At 39.2% G+C, this 13364-nt stretch overlaps 1 protein-coding gene across 1 annotated transcript in view; it reads left to right on the plus strand.

Annotated features, from left to right (window-relative positions):
• Positions 1-13364, plus strand: part of Kdm5b (lysine demethylase 5B) — a 69764-nt gene that overhangs the window by 20629 nt on the left and 35771 nt on the right. Inside the window, exons 2-7 of the mRNA XM_041648032.1 lie at positions 962-1039; positions 4112-4234; positions 4825-4995; positions 9372-9506; positions 10172-10268; positions 11998-12107. Coding sequence (XP_041503966.1) covers positions 962-1039; positions 4112-4234; positions 4825-4995; positions 9372-9506; positions 10172-10268; positions 11998-12107 — 714 coding nt within the window. The remainder of the gene's footprint in view (positions 1-961; positions 1040-4111; positions 4235-4824; positions 4996-9371; positions 9507-10171; positions 10269-11997; positions 12108-13364) is intronic.

Raw genomic sequence — 13364 nt, forward strand, 5'->3', positions numbered from 1 at the left:
ACTCACAGAGATCCACCTGCCTCTGCCTCCCTGGGATTAAAGGAGTGCTGGGATTAAAGGCGTGCGCCACCACTGCCTGGCTTATTACTTACTTAAAAAAAAAACTATTTAGTATATTCGGGTGTGGTTGCGTGTGTGGAAGTCTGTTCTCTTATACCACGCGATATACAAAGACAAGATTTGGTTCTCAGACTTGATACTAAGCAATTTTACCACTGAGCATCTCACCAGTCCCTCTGCCATCATTTTTGAGACGTTTTCCTACTGACCCTGAAGCTCATCAGTTGCACTAGTTGGCCACTAAACTCCAGTTGCCTTTGTTTGCTATCCAGCTGTGGGTTTACAGGTACATGCCTGTCTTTTTTTCTCAGGGTCTCAACGCAGCTCCTCATGTCCACTAAGGCAACTCTTCAGCCCTCTCTTCTCCCTTCTTCTCTTCCTCCTTACTAGAGACAGATTAGATTAAATATGTAAAAATTATAGATAATTTGATATTATGTTGTGTTTGTGTGTGTGTGTTTTAGTTTTTTGAGACAGGGTTTCTCTGTAGCTTTGGATTCTGCCCTGGCACTCGCTCTGTAGATCAGGCTGGCTTCGAACTCACAAAGATCTGCCTGTCCCTGGCTCCTGAGTGCTGGGATTAAAGGTGTGCGCCACCACCACCCAGTCTGATATTATATTGTTTTATAGAGTCAAAATATTTTTTTGCCTAAATCAGCAACTTTTTAACAGAGGTGGGCTCAGGGCTAGGTCAGGATAGAGGGAGGTGTCTGCCAGGTACTAATATTTGGGGGAAGAGGGTGTATTACATACTCTGAATTTTCTGCTGGAAAACAGGTTGAAAAACTACCTCACCGTTATGTTTTGTTTAACTGATAAGAGATAGTTTATATAACCTTGATTTTAATTTTAAAATAATTTAAGTGTACTTAAATCTAATTTAGCTTTTGCTTTCTTCTAGGATTGGCAGCCACCATTTGCTTGTGACGTTGATAAACTTCATTTTACGCCACGTATCCAGAGGCTAAATGAACTGGAGGTAATGTTCTGTTTATCTGTGTTGCAGAGGAGTACTCTCTGAAGATCAGTCTGTCACTGTGTTACAGTCTTGGTGAAATGAAAGCATGGCCAGTAATTGATACTCAGTTAGGCATTGTAGCAAACCACATTTCATTAAAGATACTAATTTTTGTCAGTTTTCTTTCTGTCTATTTAATTAATACATATGAGTTATTTTTATTAGATAATGATCATTGGAATTTTAAAGTTTATTTTGAAAATAATTTACTTTTGAGAACAGTGATAATTTACTTTGAGAAGAATGCAGTAGGAAAGGTTTTTTAATCCCTAATTTTCTTTTATGTATGAAACCTACATTTTTTTTAATTTGAAAATTTTTTATTTATGTGCATTGGTGTGTTGCATGCATGTCTGTCTGCATGAGGATGTTGAGTACTCTGGAACTGGAGTTAACAGATAGTTGTGTGTGCTAGGAATTGAACATGGGTCTTCTGGAGGAGTATCCAGTGCTCTTAACTGTTGAGCCATCTCTCCAGCCCTAGATTTAATTTATATTTTATTTTTGTTGTTTTGAGACAGGGTTTCTGTGTGTGACAGTCCTGCTGTCCTAAATTCACTTTAGACCAGGCTGGCCTCAAACTCAAGAGATCCCTCATCTTCTGCCTCTTGAGTGCTGGGATAAAGGCATGTACTTCAACCGGCTAAATAGATAAAAGTTTCAAAATTTTTATTTCATGTGTATGGCTGTTTTGCCTGCATGAATGTCTGAATTATGTGCATGTCTGGTGCTCTTGGCAATCAGAAGAGGATATCAGATAACCTGGGACTGAAGTTACTGATGATTGTGAACAGTCAGTATTCTTAAGCCAGACTTAGATTTAGTAACACACTTTCCCCAAAGAAAAGTGTGGCATTGTCAGTTATTTAGAGAGCAGATGAAGTTGTTTTTGTTTGTTTCTTTACTACAGAACTACAGATTTTTTTTTAAGTGTATTGATGTTTTGCCTGCATGTATATGTGTGTGAGGATGTTAGATCTCCTGGAACTGGAGTTACAGACAGCTGTGAGCTGCCATGTAGGTGCTGGGAATTGAACCCAGGTCCTCTGGAAGAGCAGCCAGTGCTCTTACTAACTGCTGAGCCATCGCTCCAGCCCTACAGAAAGTTTTAAAATATAAGATAGAAGGGCTAAATAAATGGCTGAGTAGTTAAGAGCATTTCTTGTTCTTGTAGTGAACCCTGGTTCATTTCCTACCTAGCACTCATGTGGTGATTCACAACCAATCATCACTCTAGTTCCAGAGGAACTAGATACTTTTTGATACTTCCTTCTGGTCTGCAGCTATTTGGTATGCATTCTGTACATTTACATACATGCAAAAAACTCCATTCATACACATAAACATTAAAAAGATAGTACAAGGTCGAAAATACTAGGTTTTGATAACAAAATCTGATTATATTAGTATTTTACAAGTCTTTAAAAGTTTGTTTAATTTGAAAAAGGGTCTTGATATGTAGCCCACGCTGGCCAGAAATTTACTTTGTATCCTAGTCCAGCTTCTGAATTATAAAGCTGTCTTCCTGCCTTCCTTCCCCTCTGGTTTTATGTGATGCTAGAGATTAAATCAGGGCGTCATGCATGCTTAAGAAGTGCTTTTCCAATTGAGCTTCATTTCTGTCCATGAAGCGTTTTAGCCTATTTTCAAAAATTTGTAGTTGAACAAAGGTGGGTAGGTATGAGCCAGGTGTGGTGCCTCCCTTTAATCCCAGTGCTCAGGGGGTGGAGGCAGGCAAATAACTAGTTCAAGGTTGGGCCTGATCTACATAGTGAGTTCAGTGCTAAACGTGACTACATAGTGAGTCCCTAACCTGGAAAAGAAAAGAGAAACGAAGAAAAAAGAAGAGTAGTAGGTATGTAATAACTTGTAGCTTTGGATTACCGTTGGGAATTGCCTGAACACGGATAAAACTCCCAAACTGTCCCCTTTGTGTTTTATACTAAGGCTAACAAAAACTGATTAGAAATGATTTCATAAATAATGTTTATCGTTTTCCTGTGATCTTTAAATTATCAAATAAGACTTGCAGGCAGACTTTTCTTTCTCGCCTGCCAGTTCCCAAATAATCAACACAGAGACTCAATATTAATTATATTAAAAAGCCAAGAGCTCAGCCTTTTTGTAGCTAACACTTACAATGTAAATGAACCAACCCATTTATATTAATCTATATTCTGCCATGTGGCGTTGCCCTGCTATCATCCTGCACCTCCTGTTTCTTCATGTCTGGGCAACAACTCCTGACTCCACCCCTCTTTCCAGTCCTTAGCCTGGTTTTGTCCTCCTAACCTTATCCAGTCCAGCTTTGGGCCAGTCAACTTCTTTATTAAACCAATTCCCCTTAATTTACACAGTGTATAGGAGGATTAATTAAGGTAAATATGGAAAGGCCAGAGTAGTTGGGGATGGTGACACACACCTTTAATGTCAGCATTGAGAGGCAGAGACAGGATGATCTCGAGTTTCAGGGCAGCCAGGACTTTACAGAGAAACCCTGCCCTGAAAAGCAGACTAACAATAAAATTAGAATAAACCATTGCTGATTTTTTTTACAAATAACATTAAATTGTGTAGTTTTTCTTAGTTGAAACATCATTCAGAGCAACAATATTTTATATACTTTGCCTATTTCCCTGTTGTATGCAGAAAGTATATTGACTGAGAATCTAAATATAGAAATCATAAGCAGTGTATGTAACAGTGATATTTTTCCTTAGACATAGACAGACAGCACCTCACCTATTTTTTAAATACAACTTAGACAAGCAAACACTCTTGTTCTTAATAATTTAATAATAAATAAATATTAGTTTTGTATTTAAATAGTCTTAAGAGTGAAAAGAGCATAAGGTTATAGGCAGGAGCTTTAAATTGATACCAAGTACATCAGAATATATACATGCCAGTAGTGTAAGCCACTTGGGGGACGAAAATGGTAAGATTGTTTATACCTGTGATTAAGCTCAACCTTGTGCCATGGGAAAACAAAAATAGGTGAGATTAAAAATGCCTTTTTTTTTGGACATGTAGGCCCAAACACGTGTAAAATTGAATTTCCTGGACCAGATTGCAAAGTATTGGGAACTACAGGGAAGTACTCTGAAGATTCCACATGTGGAGAGGAAGATCTTAGACCTGTTCCAGCTTAATAAGGCAAGTGCGGGGCAACTGTCTTATGCAGTTTTGTTTTTTTTCTTTTTTTACGTTAAGTATCACAGCTCTATCTGTCTAGTCTATAAGCCTTATTTCTTTTGAAACGCCTCAATGCTGCAAAGAGTTCTTCCCATTTCTGTTGAGATAAGTGGAACCTAAGACTCAAGGGATTTGAGAAGACTTCAGCTAAAACAGCTAGGCCATAATTCGGTTCTAGGTCCCACTTCTTTGTACCAGAATGATGGCATGCTTGCTGTCTCTTCTTTAAATACAGATTTTAAAGGTAAGAAAGGATCAAGTACTGGGACAGGGGCCTTATTCCTCTGTGGGGAAGTGAGAAGTAGTTTGAGAGTGTCTGTGAACCACACTGTCAAGAGCTGTTCACATTGTAGTTGAAAATTAATGCCTGGTAGTTTTTCTTTTCTTCTTTTGATCTAGGAAGTGAAAAACATCCAAATAAAAAGCATATCAACAACAACGAAAGTTATAACTGGGAATTTTGTTCTTAGAGTCATACCTAGGTGTAGGGGATTAAAAGTAATTTTCTCTTAACATTTATTTATTCTTTTTTTATTTTTTGCTGTTAATAGTTAGTCGCAGAAGAAGGTGGGTTTGCAGTTGTTTGCAAGGATAGAAAATGGACCAAAATTGCCACCAAGATGGGTTTTGCTCCTGGTAAAGCTGTGGGTTCACACATCAGGGGGCATTATGAGCGAATCCTCCATCCGTACAACTTATTCCTGTCTGGAGACAGTTTGAGGGTGAGTGTTGGAGCCAGCTTTGGCCTGTTTTATTTAACTGCTTATTTGTTTGGTACATTTTCTTTGTTGGCAGTGAGACAATCTTAATCATGTTCAGAAAACATTACTGGATTGATTGATTAATTGATTGATTGATTGATTGATTGATTGAAAAATTCCAGTACTTTGGTTTGGGGAGCAACTTAAAAGTTTATATTAGAATAAATAAGATTATAAAGAAAATGCCTTTTTACTGTCAAAAACAGCTAAAATCTGTATTTTAGTATAGGACTTGATTATTACGTATTTTTTAAAAATGGCATATGCTATTTCAAGCATCCCTGGTTGTCACAAAAAGTTTGACCTGTGATTTAAGTGGGCTAACAGTTGCTGACTGGGATTTCCAGGGAGGGTGTCAGGTTTATAAAGGAGAGAGGACTTGATGCCGGAGGCCTTCATTTTCTCAGCAGTTTCGGGTAAATGCTGTAACACCGACCCCATATTTCAGGGCTCTGGTAGAAAGGAGTGTCAGTCCATTTGCATGGTTTGACATTCTGTTACTAGAGCAGTCCTATAACTGGAACTATTTCTGTGCAGTGGAAAGACTGATAGTTCTCAGGTCAGAACAATAATAAAAATTCTATCTTAATCCTATAGACCAGTAACACCTAGAATGCTAAGTCCTATATATTTTCATAGCATCTTTGTTTTCTATTTTTTTTGAACTTTTTAGACTAAAAGTGGCTTGTCTGATAACTTCATACTCAGTTTTTTTTTTAATTTTTGCATACTGGTGATCAAACAAGCTCTGCCCAGTCTCCCAAGTTGGGATGTTGTTTGTGTGTAGCCCTTGCTGTTTTGTAATTTTAATTTAAACCAGGCAAGCCTTGAGCTCACCGAGATAATGCTTGTCTCTGCCTAAGTGATGGGATTATAGGTGCTGCCACACTTGGCTTTTATTTTGAGACAAGGTCTTCTGTGTCACAGACTGACCTCAACTTGTATAGCTAAGGATGACTTTGAATTTCTAACCATCTTGCCTTCACCTGCCAAGTGATGGGATCACAGCATGCACCTCCATTCTCAGTTCATACCATGCTGGAGATTCAACCCAGGTCTTTTATGCATATGAGACAAGCATTCTATTGATGGAGCTTCACCCCAATCCCTCTCTCCATTTAAAAATGTATGTTAAAGCCAGGTGGTGGCATATGGCTTTAATTTCAATACTCGGGAGGCAGAGGTAGGTGGATCCTGAGTCCAAGGCCAGCCTGGTCTACAAGAGCTAGTTACAGGACAACTAGGACTGTTAAACAGAGAAACCCTGTCTTGAAAAGCAAACAAAACAAAACGAAACAAAACAAAAAATGTATGTTAGCTGGGCAGTGGTGGCGCACACTTTTAATTCCAGCACTTGGGTGGCAGAGGCAGGAGTATCTCTGAGTTTGAGGCCAGCCTGGTCTACACACCAAGTTCCAGTATAGGCTCCAAAGCTATAGAGAAACTCTCTCTTGAAAAAACAAAACAAAAAGTATGTTAGTGTTTAGTCAGCCTTTGATGATGTCATTCATTTTGAGACAATGTCTTACTGTATGAGTTTATTGTTGCTTCAGCAAAATACCCGACCAAAGCAACTGGGGCAAATTTGAGTTTGTGGTCCATTTTGTCAGGAAAGCATGGTCTCAGAAGCATAAAATAATCTGTTCACTTTGTATCTGCAGTCAAGAAACAGATAAAAATGCTCTTGGTTAGCTGAGTGGTTGTGGCACACGCCTTTAATCCCAGTACTTGGGAGGCAGAGGCAGGGGGTCTCTGAGTTTGAGGCCAGCCTGGTGTACAAGAGCTAGTTAAAGAACATCTCCAAAGCTACAGAGAAACCCTGTCTCAAAAAACAATAAAACAAACAAAAAATGCTCTTGCTTATGTTGCTTTTTCCCTTTATGCCTCCTAGTAGCCCCTGCCCGTGAGTTGGTGCTATCCACAGTTAGTGTGCTTCTTCCTACCTTAATTAACCAAATCTAGAAAACCCTTTACACAATGCCCAGATGCTTCTCTCTCAGGTGATGCTAAAATCCTCTCAAGTTGGCTGTATTAACCATCACAGTATGTATCCTGGTCTGTCCTTGGACATGTGTTTCTCCTACTTCAGCTTCCCAAGTGCTGGGATTATAGTCATGGGCCATGTACTAGATTAGCCTCTCTTTTATAGTTACATTTTATAAATAGTTGCCGCATAATGATTAACTTTTCTTTGTTTGAATTCTCCTATGTGTGGAGGTTCAATGAGTAAGGGAAGGAAGATCTTAGCTGAATTATGAGTTGCAGCATTTTAGAAACTTGTTAGTTGCCTTGTTTACAAAGTAAGTGCTTCTTTACAAAAAGCACTTAAAAGCTGCTGTGTTTGTAACCCTAGCACACCAGAAGTTAATGCAAGGGAATATTGCCTTTTTATAAAAGCCTAGGCTTGTGTAGTAAGATAAGTAAACAAAGAATAGGGATTTCAAGATTGATTTCATAAACATTGTATATATAACTCAAGTGTTTGTTTTAACCTACTATATACCAATATATTCTAATTGCTGATGCATATTCCTTGTAGAAAGTTTGCTAAAAAAGGCTGAGGATTGATTGTACCTCAGTTGGGAGAATGGTTGTCTGCTGTCATGGTGGCACATGCACTCAGACACAGGCAGAAGAATCAGAAATTCAAGATTATTGTTGTTGTTTTTTTTTTTTTTGTATTTCGAGACAGGGTTTCTCTGTAGCTTTGGAGCCTGTCCTGGCACTAGCTCTTGTAGACCAGGCTGGCCTCCAACTCACAGAGATCCGCCTGCCTCTGCCTCCCGAATGCTGGGATTAAAGGCGTGCGCCACCACCGCCCGGCAAGATTGTTGTTGGTTACACAGTGAATTCACAGTCAACTTGGGCTGCATGAGACTGAGTCTCAAAGGCCAAAAAAAAAAAAAAAGTGTATGGGCATAATGGAACACAACCTTGCTCTTGCATCACCATGTTTTCTGAAAGCCCTAAAGGAGAGTGGCTGTCTCTGTGGGATAAGGTGATTATGGTATAATGATATCAACCACCTCTGATCCTACTTGAGAAGACATAAAGTGTGTGTTAGTTATAAGACCAATATGCTTGAGATGGTATGGTTGGGACTCCTCGTGCTGGGCCAGGAAACAGGCATAGATGCTAATTAAACAGGTCTGTAAGTTGACCCTTTGATCAACATTTTCTCCAGATAAACACCGACTACTAAAGGCCATACAGCCTCCCAAAATAGTGCTATTAATGGGCGGGGGGGGGGGGGGGGGGGCAGGGAGAGCCAAGTATTACAAACATAGGAACCCATGGGGACATTTTTACATCTGATGTTATAAGAACGGTATTTTTTTTTTTTTTTGATTTTTCGAGACAGGGTTTCTCCGTAGCTTTTGGTTCCTGTCCTGGAACTAGCTCTTGTAGACCAGGCTGGCCTCGAACTCACAGAGATCCGCCTGCCTCTGCCTCCCGAGTGCTGGGATTAAAGGCGTGCGCCACCACCGCCCGGCTCGGTATTTTTCTTTTTGAAACAGAATCTCACTATGATGCCTTGGCTGGCCTGGAACTCACTGTGTAAACCTGGTTGGCCTATAGAGATCAACCTGCCTCTGACTCCTGATTGCAGAGATTGAAGAGGCCCTGCAAAAATCAAATGGTTTTCTGTGAATTATCTATTAATCTTTGTCATGAATATATAATGAGGTAAATGAAAATCCTAGAAAAGCCACTTTATAGTCAGAGAGGACCTATTTTCTCAACTCAGGATAATTTTGATTATAGCGCTGTTAGTCATATCAGGTCATGTCAGAGTCTGCAGGATCATAAAAATCGAGAAAAAGTTATTAAATTCATGAGGTAATTCTTTTTGTTTTGTATATTTGAGACAGGTTCTCACTAATTGCCTAGAGTCTTTCTGCTTCAACTTTCTTGAGTACTGGGATTACAGATGTGTGCTGCCATGCCTGGCCTGCCATGGCTTTTTAAACCTGAGGAGATAAAGCACTTGAATAAATCTAAGTCATGCTGTTGATGTAAGAAAAAAAAAAAGAAAATTAAACATTAAAATGTCTGTATGATATTTTAGATTTGACTTCATATTTCTTTAGATGTTTTAGCTGTACTGTAGTAGTGGTGCCTTTAATCCTAGCGCTCAGGAGGCAGAGGAAGGCAGATCTCTTGAGTTTGAGGCCAGCCAGGTCTACCAAAGTGAGTTCCAGGACATCCATGGCTGTTACACAGAGAAACCATGTAAAACCAAAAATTTTTTTTTTTTTGAGATAGATACACACACACACACACACACATTATGGTGGGAAGAAGAAAATTCATTAGTGCAACTGTTTTATTTGTAGTGTCTTCAGAAGCCTAACCTGACGTCAGATACAAAGGACAAGGAGTACAAACCCCATGACATTCCCCAGAGGCAGTCTGTACAGCCCTCAGAAACCTGTCCTCCAGCCCGCCGAGCAAAGCGCATGAGAGCAGAGGTCAGTACTTCCTGGGGTTGATTAGCATTTCTTGAGTTTAGTGTTGATAGCTATTTATCATTGACTTTCTCTCTTCTGTCAGTGCTTTGTAGTTTTTAACCTTGGTAATGTCAAAGGGATACTTCACACTGTTGGTTTTTACACCAGTGAGGGGATGGTGTGTTTACAAAGGGGAAAGAATGGAAGCACTCATTCTGTGTTGCCTGGGAAGCTGCTTAGTTGTTAGTCAGAACTGAACAAACAACTGTGCAGAATATGTGGCCCAGGCTAGTCCGTGATCCCTGTCTTTAAAAAGAAGAAGAGTAAAAAAGTCATTGACAATTGTGGAAGCAAAATTTCTACAAATATTGGTAGACCTTTGAAGAGGTTGGCAAAATTTTAGAAGTTGATGAAATTGTGATGTTTTTATAATTGTTTCAGGTTTGGTAATAATTAAAGCAAAGCTTCTAGATGAAAATAAGGTCTTGTTATGTTATTTTCATTTTGGATAGTAACACAGCTAATAATTTGATTTCAATTAACCCATATTATTGGAGAATACTCTTTAGTTTGTGTATAAAAGTAATTTCAGAAATAGGATATTTTAAGAGGAGAACAAGGTGTCTTCTGAATTACTAACTAGTAACAAATAGAAGAAAATGTTAATATATGACAATTTTTTTTAGGCTATGAATATTAAAATAGAACCTGAAGAGGCAACAGAAGCTAGGACTCATAATCTGAGACGCCGAATGGGTTGTCCAACTCTCAAATGTGAAAATGGTAAGAAAGTTTATCCATGAATAAGAAAGAAAAAGTAAAAATGATGATGGCAATTATTTCTTTTGTCACCTTGCTGGTTTTGAGAAACAAAATCTTACTATATTGTCTTTATTCTCACAATTAACGAGCCAGTAGGATGAAAATGGAAAAATAAGCGTATTCGGAATATAGATGCTGCTTTGAAATGTAGTTCCAATAAATCACTTAAAGGACGAGTTGAAAAGTGTAGGTTCCTTTTTATTTCAAGCCAAGGAGAGACTTTATCTAATTTGAAGTTCAGCTGATAATGCTTACATGGCTGTCACTTGATAGAGGCTTGGAGAGAGGTTTGAGATAGGTGTTGTTTTCCGTGCTTTCTTTTCCCATCCTCTTTTTTTCTCTCTTGCACTTCCCCTTTCTCTCTCTCTCTCTCTCTCTTTTTAAATTTATTTATTATGTATACAGTGTTCTGCCTGCACACATGCCTGCAGGCCAGAAGAGAGCATCATTACAGATGGTTGTGAGCCACCATGTGGTTGCTTGGAATTGAACTCAGGTCCTCTGGAAGAGCAGCCTATTCTCTTAACCCCTGTGCCGTCTCTCCAGCCCTCTCTCTATTTTTTTTTTAAAGATCTTCTGTGTATTCTTGCCTGGCCTCAAACTCTTCAGCCATGACCCTCCCTGCTTCTGTCTCCCAAGTGCTGGCATTATGGGAATATGCCACCAGACCTGGCTAGAGGCACATTTGTAGTTCACATAGGATAAGTTCTATTTTGCATGTACACATGGGCATATGCAAATGCAGTGCTAAAATGAGTTCTTCATAGACATTAATGTGTTAGCGAAAAAGCAACACAATATAGTGGGAACTAAACAGCTGTGAATCTGAGTCCTGGCTCAACCTATAACTAGTTGTATAGAGACTTAAAATTCTTTAAATTTAAAGATTTATTTATTTGTTATACAGTGTTCTGTATACAGGCCAGAAGAGGGCACCAGATCTAATTGTGGATGATTATGAGCCACCATGTAGTTGCTGAGACCTCTCTGGAAGAACAGCCAGTGCTCTTAATCGCTGAGCCATCTCTCTTGCTTTTAGAGATAATTCTTAAGTTCTTTGAGTTGGGTTTGTTGTAAATGAATCACTTGATGGTTCAATACTTGATTGCTCAGTTTAACCAAAATTACCAGGTTTTGGAAACAGGAAATCATCTTAGGTTATAAAGAGACAGTGTATTATGTGGTAGAGACCTGTGGTGAATTTTTGATATCCCTGTCACGAGCAGGAGAAGCATGTCTTGTTGTTCTTGTTAATTTTTCTTTGAGACATGGTCGGTCTCACTATATAGCTCTGACTGGATTGGAACTCATAGAGGTCATTTTTTCTCTGCCTCCTGGGTGTTGGGATTAAAGGTATGTGCTTCCATGCCCTGCACATGCCTTATTCATAAGCAAAGAACACTGTAGTTCCAATTTTGAAGGCACACACACATGTAAACAGCATATTCATGATAGAACTTACATACTAGAATTCGAGGTCAGTTTGTATTTTATCCTACTCAGTATTGCGCTCTTGTAGGTAGTAACCCTAGGTGTCACTAAAATGAAAACTATCATTAAAATGAAAACTAACATGGAATTTTGTTTGTATGGTTCATGCTGGGAGAGGAGTGAGAGGATGAGGTGGGCTAGGGGGCAGACATGAGTATAGCACATACAGAAAGAACTAATTTTGGGTTGCCTCCTGTAGAGAAAGAAATGAAAAGTAATGTCAAGCAAGAACCCACTGAGAAGAAAGACTGCGTGTTAGAAAGTGAGAAGGAAAAGCCCAAGAGTCGATCTAAAAAAGCCACCAATGCTGTGAGTGACACTTAACCTTTCTCCTTTACCCCATTTTCTTTTCCTCCTTTGATTACTTGCTTTTTTTTTTCTTTTGAAACAGGATCTCTTCATATTCAAGGTGGCCTTGGATTTGTAATTCTGTCCCAGCCTTCTGAGTAGCTGGGATTGTAGAAGTCCACCATCTCTTCCTCCTTCCCTCTTACTCTGGTGGGGATCACACTCGGGGACTTGCATTTGGCAAGCACTCTGCCACTGAGCTACATACCCAGCTCTGGGAAATGAACAGCATATTTTATATGTAACTCAGACCTTGTATATACTACACAAGTACTCAACCACTGAGCTTCATCCCTAGCCTGTATTCCCCTGCCCCCCTTTGAATAATCCCTATATCTATAAGCATATACTTATGTACATTACTTAGTATCGGTTAACTTAATATCAACAAAGGAAAGATATTTTAATGTCTGTTTAATCAATTTATAAGTAAGGAGGTAACCGGATTCTAGTCAGCATTGGCAGTTACGATTTTTTTTGAATTTGTTCAGCTCATACTGGATAGTAACGAAGAGCATTTAATGGTTCACAAATCATTAGCCTACCTGCTGTTGAGCTGAAGGGTAGATCAATAGTTAGTCAAATTTATGTTTTCTACCTCTTAACTACTAGTAAGGGTGAAAAGGAACAAGAAGTGAGGAAGCAAAGGAAAGGAGGCATTGGGGGTAGGGCTTTGGTAGATTGAGAGCTGGAGACTTTAAATCTCAGGTGGAACTTTTGTTGAAAGTCACGCTTGGCCGGGCGGTGGTGGCGCACGCCTTTAATCCCAGCACTCGGGAGGCAGAGGCAGGCGGATCTCTGTGAGTTCGAGACCAGCCTTGGTCTACAAGAGCTAGTTCCAGGACAGGCTCCAAAACCACAGAGAAACCCTGTCTCGAAAAAGAAAAAGAAAAAAAAAAAGAAAGTCATGCTTATACTAGAAGTGGTGGCTCACTCCTACAATCCTGGTACTGGAGGGTGAGGCAGAAGGATTGCTAAGGGTTCAGACTCTAACATGGGTTACATAGTTGAATTTGTCTCCGAAAGCCAAAAGACAAACAGAATTTCACCTGTGTTTAAAAAAAAAAAAAAAAATTGACCTTCCTTGAAAGATCCTGACAGTAGTGTTTTTAAATTGGAAATGATCTCACTGTTCCTTTCCCACCATACCACAAGAAATACAGTAAGAAAATGTGTGGAGTTCAGATTTTTTCCCTGTGATTATAAACAGATTTAACA

Source organism: Microtus oregoni, unplaced genomic scaffold, assembly GCF_018167655.1.
Source record: "Microtus oregoni isolate MIOR12 unplaced genomic scaffold, Mior012 000003F_ref0000135, whole genome shotgun sequence".
Classification (NCBI taxonomy): domain Eukaryota; kingdom Metazoa; phylum Chordata; class Mammalia; order Rodentia; family Cricetidae; genus Microtus; species Microtus oregoni.